The sequence below is a fragment of the Apteryx rowi genome, unplaced genomic scaffold (assembly GCF_003343035.1).
Source record: "Apteryx rowi isolate R43461 unplaced genomic scaffold, aptRow1 scaffold_549, whole genome shotgun sequence".
Classification (NCBI taxonomy): Eukaryota; Metazoa; Chordata; class Aves; order Apterygiformes; family Apterygidae; genus Apteryx; species Apteryx rowi.
Window position 1 is genome coordinate 348,330 of NW_020450815.1, and position 8,153 is coordinate 356,482.

The 8,153-nt window shown below is 40.9% G+C and overlaps 1 protein-coding gene across 1 annotated transcript; it reads right to left on the reverse strand.

Annotated features, from left to right (window-relative positions):
* Positions 1 to 4,435: 4,435 nt before the first annotated feature.
* On the reverse strand, positions 4,436 to 7,813 carry LRRC14B (leucine rich repeat containing 14B). The gene is given in 5 exon segments (XM_026081401.1): positions 4,436 to 5,044; positions 5,046 to 5,324; positions 6,903 to 7,306; positions 7,308 to 7,532; positions 7,535 to 7,813. Coding segments are annotated over 5 exon segments (1,551 nt in total). The 3' UTR covers positions 4,436 to 4,680.
* Between the last annotated feature and the right edge of the window lie 340 nt (positions 7,814 to 8,153).

Below are 8,153 nucleotides of genomic sequence, written 5' to 3' on the forward strand. Positions count from 1 at the left end.
ACAAAGAGGAAAAGGCAAGTGTACAGTGCCACAGTCCTTGGGCTTACAGAAGGAAGATAACAGTACTTCAGAGCTGGTGGTATGGCAATACCCCTGTTGTCTGTTCCATCTCCATCCATTGTTTCAGGGTTCTTCACCAATTGTTTTAAAAACTCTTCTGAGCTCGTTGCCATTATTACTCTGTTCTTCCATCCTTTGCCTTTGTTTGACCTTGATTCACTTAAGGAAGAGGATGATGGTAACAATGATGATGACAATGTAACCTTTCAGAAAGGCAGCAAGAATGCCCACAGGAAAAAGACTGCCTTCACTTTCAAAGATGAAGTAGTGAAGCTCTTTCAGGACAATTATCTATTCCAAAAACACTTTCCCTCAGCTGCTCAGTCTTCCATGCCATACATAGTTAGTTAGACTACCTGTATTTAAGTCCCTGCATTCCTTCCTCCACCCCACCACTACATTGTCTTATGGAGGAAAAAAAAAAAAAAATTGCCCTGAATTACAACCAGCTCACTTTTAACAGAACATATCCTTGACAAATAGTGGTGTGTGGCTGTCTAGCCATGAAGAGTGTCTTTAAGCTCTGTTGCACATAGGGGAAGGATCTTTGTAACAATTGACTTTCACTACTTTTGTAGCCTTTTAGGAACTGCTGATATTAAATATATATTTTATTGGTATTTGTTTACAACCACTTGCAACTACTGGTTAGCTGCATTTTAGAAATCTTAAAAAAGGTATCTTTGAGCATAAATAATTGGAAAGTTAAGGAGACAGTACTGTGAAACATTCGACTTTTGTCCTGTATCTCATCTTTTGAAAACATGAGAATTTAAACTTGCACAAACAGCAAAAAACCCACAAAGGTCAGTAAGGAAATAGGATTGGTTCAAGGAAAATTCTCAAAAATGAGAATTTCTCATGCCATAAACATGTAAGTACCAAGATGGAAATGAAAAAGAAAATAAAGTTAGATTTGCTTTAAAATCTTACACCATTTTGAGTCCTGAACGATAATATCGAATAGCCATAACTTGTCAGGTACAATTAATATTGCCAACTAACATTAAATGCTCAGGGAGTTGTAGCATTAGCACTTATGCTCTAAGAGCAGAATGTCAAGTCTGCACACATGGAACAAGGGAAAAAGAGCAGGCCCAAGCCATAGTCAGTGCTGCTGGGGCAGGGATGCAGCAAGCTGTCTGAGAGCTGGCATGTCTTTGTTGCAGTAAACTGGGGCAATGCCAAAATGATACGGTTTGACCTATATTTAAAACCACCATTAACAACCACAATTAAGAAAGACAATTAAGAGAGATGAAGGTAGGATAGCTGAAAGTTAAGGACAGGATTTCCATACAGCAACAGCTACCACCACAACAAAGGTAATTGCATGTAGCTGGTCTGAAGTTCTTCAGAACTTGGAACACATTGTCTCAAAAGTTTTAAATCTCAGAATTTCAAAGAGGGGAAAAAAAAAAATCTGATTCCATTCTCGAAGGGAACAAATTTCCCTGAATATGACACTCCACACAAGTTCTGAGATAAATATAGTTTTCTGTCAGTAGAATACTGTTGGCATATATTAGCAATATTTTATTTTAGTTCTGCCTTTTAGATTCAATACTATTCAAAGTACTGGCATACATGTTATGCATTTTAGTAAATGCTGTACTTCACAGGATACAATTTTAACATGCAACTGTATGCAATAAAGCTTTTTACTTTGATACTAACAAAACACATTTTTAAGAGATCACAAAACTTCAACCATGTCAGCGTGTTTCTGCCAAGCAGTTGGCTTCCCAGAAACAGCATCCAAATCCTCTCTGCACACTGAATCTGTGTGCTCCAACTCTATCTCAGTTAGTCACAGCTGCTCCCTGCTACCCTGTGCCTGGTGAGGCACCATTCCTGCAGTGAAGCTCACGTGTGCTCTGTCCTCCAGCCTCTAAGGGAATAGATGAAATAACAGGCATACAGGCTGCTGATCCTTACTGTGGTACTGGGCAATAAAACTGAGGGCAGGAATACTGCCTGTATGTACTTCTCCTCCTGGTCCAGAGAGCCATATAGGCATATATGTGTGTATCACTAAAAACAGAAGACAGGTGGTAGTTAGCATGAAGCAGAAGGAGGAGGAAATAAAGTGGTGGACCTGGACTAGTTTTAGGCAAGAAGGCAGACAACTGGCCGCACAGGTAGCACTATTCTTTAGGCACTTAAGTAAGTATTCCCAAAGAGAAGGCAACCATGAACAATCTATCTATTTAGTGTGTACTATAAGAGGCAGGGACAGGCTGTTGGAGCACAACATGCTTCTCAGACAGCTGATCTTCACCTCCTAACACATGGCCAGATGCAGGCTGGTCCTGCTGGCAGGGTGGAGGCATCACTGTACATGGCTTTGCAGCAACTCTGCACAGAGTGGTCTCTATCTGCACTAGGAAGTGCTTCCCCCCCCCCCCCCAAAGCAGTAGAGCCTTGGCCTAGCAAAATTCAAACCACCTCTCTCTCTGGCAGAAAAGTCATGGGTTAAGTCTGAGATGGAAAGAATGGCAAGGTCAGAGGGAGGAGACAGGAGGATGAAGAGCAGGCAAGGCCAGGGAAGCACACAGCTCTCCATGTGCAAATACAGGCAAGACCACATGGAATCCAATCCTGGCATTTTTGTAAATGACAAATGGTTGGCTTGGCTACTTAGATTTCTTTTAGCTTTTTTTTTTCTGTAGTGCTCTGTAAACATAATTGGGTTGTGTCCTTTCACTTTCAATTTTACCATCAGTTAAATTTTAATCAAATGTATTTGAAGAAACAACACAAGCTAAAAAGACATCCAAAATTCAGTTAAATGCACACTGTGGCACCTAAAAGTACTGCACAGTATTCACCCCCTTCATTTTTTTTTTTTTCTGTAAACTAGGTTAGTAGCTATTTGCATACTCTTTTGTGGATAAAGAGAAAACTACGCAAACCACCAGTATCTACATGAAGAAAGTTTCTGCCTTACCATCATACGATGAGATGAAATATTATTTCAAGTTCACTGCCTTTGTTATTCCAACAGCTATCTTTAAGGCTGCAATGATACCTCAGCTCCCACCGCAACATTCACTTTCAGTGCTATTTGATCAAGTCTTTATGAACTGCTAAAATAATTCTCTGTTTAATGGAAGCATACTGGGTGTGAACCCAAGCATCCTACTTTTTTTTTCAGGTCTCTTAGAAGATAACCAAGAATCTAGTTGTATATCAAAGGAATTTGGGCTCCAGTAGAGTTGACAGATGCTGCCAGCAGATATCTGAAGTCAGCTGATGCTAGATAAGATTTGATAACATACCTGTCTTGGCATGTCCTCAGTGTTAATAGGGGAGAAGCTGAATAGAAACACTACAAACAACTGCCACCACCTAAGGATTCACCTGTTTTTTCCCCCTGCAACAGGACAACACCCCCCCACCCCAGGATTTGTTTTGTGGCCCTGTTACTTCATGCTGACACCCTGTTGGCCACCTTGCACACATTACAGCACGGGGGTGGGGGGGGGAATCTGGGGCTCTAACTACTCCTTTCACTCACACATTTCTTGCACTGGGGCCTGCCAAATCAATGCCTCCTGGCACTGGTTGCAATTCTGTAGCATGACAATATTCAGCCCTGATAGACAAGGGCAGCATTTTATGCAGCTGAGCTTTTAACCATTCAGCAACCAGCCTCCTCCTTCTCTACAATTTTGAAATTAGCATTTGATTCTTTTTTCCCAAGCTTGTGGCCAAGCTAGATATTGATGCATCAACTACTACTGTCCTAAACACGCTATAAAGAGGTGAGAGCAGCAGGGTACCTTCTACCAGACAAAAAGCTGATTCCACAGAGGGAACATCCTGAGGCCGACTTACCTGCTGACCCCACAAGCATGGCTGTGCAGCACTGTCCTGGTACACCTTTGTAAAACACAGTATGCCAGAGCTTCAGCAAAGTCATCACGGGCTGCTTTGTATTGCTGGGAGGGTGTCCCCCTCTGTCAGCCAACCATTTGGTTTGCTTTACTCCTCACCACTGCCATGTATTAGACAACCTCTGTAATTCCCCATGCAAAAAGATGTTTATCAATCATGCTCATCTCTGCAGAAGAAAGAGATGCACAGGGGCATGGAGGCTGTTAGAAATGATCCACTACTGGGAACATAAACTGTAGAAGTGACCTCTTTAGTGGCGTACTGAAGGTTAAGGGCAAAAACAAAAATTGGTTTAGGGAGCCTAGGCTGAGGTTGGGCACACAGTCATTTGGACATCCTGCAGGGCTTGAGAAAAGCCTGTCCTACCTTTTCTGTAGGGCTGCAAGCCTTATGGCCAAATTCAGAGGAAACTGTAGGAAAACAAATCAGCCAAGCTCAGCCACATCTTGTTTTACTGGGTAACAAAATGCTTTTGTGTAAAATAATAAGCTGTTAAAAACACTCTCCTCTTTTGAGATCAAGTGGTGCTTATGTAAGTGGTATGCAATAAGGACAGTATAGTTAAAATACCTCAGATAATGAGGCTATTCAAACAGAAGTAAATTCAGCCCAGAAATTATTAAAGAGTAAACTAAACCAATCAATGCAGGTACAGTTTTGTTAAAGACTAAATTAGCTTCTGATTTGGCAGCACATCTTATCACCACTATTGTTTCAATTTCAACTCATTTCTTTAAGAGAATTAGTGAACTTTTCTAAAGTCTCTTTGAAGGACTTCATCAAGTAAGCTCCCAGTTCATTGTTTGTCTCCTCAACAGCTGTGTCGTAACTGCCAAAGAGCGGAGTTGAAGCCTTCACACTCTCCCTGTTTGCTTGTAGTAAGATGAGTTTAAGCTCCTCTGCTACACTTTCATATTTTTGGTGATCAAAATTGCAAAGGTTGGCATCATCAATTGGGTAGGTGATGCCAATAGGATAGCAGTCCCTTGGAACTGGAAACTCCACATTTTTGAGCATTGGTAGCTCACAGAAAAACATGAAAAGGTGTTTAAGTGCTTCAGATGACAGGGGGTTTCCAAGAAACAAACTCCTGTAGTTTCTGACAAGGGCTTAAGCCTAAAATCAACATGTTGACATGAGTGTCTTGGATGTTACACTCCTCCAAGATGAGACTCCTGAGCACTGAAGAGGAATGGCTGAGAAGCTTGAAGAATGTCGACGGATAAAGGTCAGGAATATTGTGCCCACTCAGGTCCAGGACTTCCAAGTGACTTGAATGGAGGCTATTGGCTAAATAGGCCATATCAGCGTGATTCAGTGAGCAGTTAGAAACATCGAGCACCTTCAGTGGGGTTTTCAGTGGGCTGCAGATTTAAAGAGAAACAAGTCTTATGGCATAAAACATTGGAAAACTATGTTCACAAAATTTCACACAACTGCCCACATTATGAATGCAGCCATCATCTGCCACATTTGTTATTTTTTCTGATCTCTCCAGAGGAACAGAAAGAAGTGCAAACAATGACATGTATATTTTGCTCCTGAAATCAGTTCTCTAGATTATCTCCTTACTTCCATGACTCCATCAATCAGTTTTGTTTTCATAGGGATTCATTTAATAAAACTGTATCTGTACGTTTTGYAACAGTTAACATGCTGTCATGTTTCCATTACTTGCTTAACTAGTAGCAGATCATTACTACCACGAAAACATTCTTTTCAAAAGCTGACATAATTCTGGAGATTTAGATCATTCCCATTAAGGAAAGGGACTCATGTCAAGATAAAAGCCAATCACTATTCTAAACAAACTAACAAAACATAAGCTTTTGTTCCTAGTTTTGTTTCTACTGTATGTTTTTAAATGCCCAAGAATTTTACAAGTTGCATTGTTTTGGAGTTGCAGAGAGATCTGCTGCTGAAGAAAAAGGTTGAAAGAAGTGTACCTGAGATTACATGCAAATATTCTAGTTTAGTATAAACTAGTTCTGACAGATAAAAATCAAAAGTGATTCCTTTCATACATACTGAAGCTCAGTGAGAGCCCTTAGCTGGATCAAGGCTCAATTATGGATCAATCTCATAATTTATTTGCATTTGTAATGTGTGCCATTTGTAATATTTAAATAAAATGTCTCTTTGCGCAGGAGGGATTTTAGACCAAGATGATTCCTCTTGATGAAACTTTTGCTTGCCTTTGTTTTAAATGCTCTGAAAAGCATACAGTTAACATCTCTTTTCAGTTCAACTTCACCACTAGTGGCTTGTTATCCCTTTGAGAATAGACAAATTTTTCCAGATATTCACCATGAATGTTCCTAGGTTAACTCAATTTGAAGTATACAAAAGTATCAGATCTCTCTTGCCTTGAGACAAACACACACAACAAACAGCTGAAGTCAAAGTCTCAAACCAAAGTCTAATATCCTCCTGCCCATTTAAAAATAGTATCTGTGGAATCTTAGTATTTACTATTTTTTGAGAAAGCTACGGCAGAACAATGAAAACATTCACTAGAGACCCAGAAGCACCACTTGGAATATGACTCAGAACTTACACAAAAGGCCAGCCCTGGCTTATTTGAGCTATAAGCTCAAGAATGTGGCAAATCAAAGATGTCTGGGTGTACTCCTCTCTTGTGTGGTAGCTGAGAACATTCTCATCATATTCATCAGATGGCCTCTGGAAGACTAATATGAATGTTCAAGTCTTTTAAGGGCATTAGACATACATTGGTTTCCAGTTCTCTCTAACAAATACTCTTTCCTTGCTTGCTGCCCTTTCATTTATGAGAATTCCCCAATGGAAGCATCTGTTGCATATAAACCTTTCCCCACACACACCCTGAGATACACTTCCCTTAACCTTAGGGGCTCTTAACATGCTGATGACGCTAAGGGTTTTTCCTTACATTCTGGCTGAAAGCAGGAAGACCAAATTACCTGAGCAGTTTACGTATTCTTCCCGTGAGTATGGAAAATGCCATACTCAGTTCAGTCAGCTGTGTCATTTCACTCATCTTTTCTCCAATGGCAGTAAGCATCAGTTCATCTGCAGCTGTAAGTCTCCGCACATTGAATGTTCGTGCTGGCAAGGTCAAGGACATCAGCAGAGGGAAGCTGATGCTGTTGAAGAGTATTTCCAAGTGCTCTATTTCCAAGCGAACATTGTGAACCACTTCCAGCTTGCGCAGCAAAGAGGGATCCGTGAGTCTGATGATGCAGAAAAACTTCTGCAAAGCCAGGTTGTCGGCTCTGAAGGCCACACAGTGGATCTTCAGTGGACAAGAGCACTTCCTTAATAGGGCCTGCACTACCAGTTCATAGTTCTGCTCTGTAACAAACAAACAAGTCAATTAGCACATCAATACTCATTTCCAAGGCACCTGGATTACACTGCATCCATTGCAGGTGGACCAGCAGTTCTAAACAGAGCTTAGAGAGCAGCTGTGTCCTCGCCCACCTGCCCATTGGCTTCTTGCACTCACAGAACTGAACTTCAACATCTTTTATACCTGTCAGATCCACCACTTTCAACCTTTTCATATAGGGAGAAGGATGATTCAGCACATATAGTCTCTAAGCCCTGTCAGACAGCTTTCCAAGCACACCGAGCATGTTCTGTGGCTCAGGTCTTCCTGGTAGTCAACGGTTCTTCCCAAAAGTTTTCCCATGTTAAAGTCAACAAGCGGCCAGTTCTCTACCAAGTCATGAATCACTTCCCCTTGTTCCAGTAAATAGCTGGCTTTGAAAAGAAGAGGAAAAAGATTATGGGCAACACTGCTGAGACTCTTCCTAGCAAACTCTGCATTTGACACAAACGCTTCAGCACTAATGAATCAGAGCGACTTCATTGTTGCTTTGGACTCCTTGCTGTCATGGAGGCAGACTTCTGGATTTAGCTAAAGATCTTAGTTGTGTATCACCTTCTATTTTTATCTGCAGCTGCTGTTTGTTACTAAAGGTAGTTGCTTCAGGAAGGTAAAATGCAGTCACATGCTGATCCTCTTTCTATTTTGGTGCTAGACAGTGATTCTGCAGCAGTAACTTGTATGAAAGCTTTATCCAGGGAGCATTTATTCATTTAAACCTTTATACTTACTTAAAACAAAGCTAACTCAGCTGAGTACAGATCACTGTCCATCAGGAATAGTAAGATCAGGGCAGCACATACATATGAAAGTATTTTTGTAT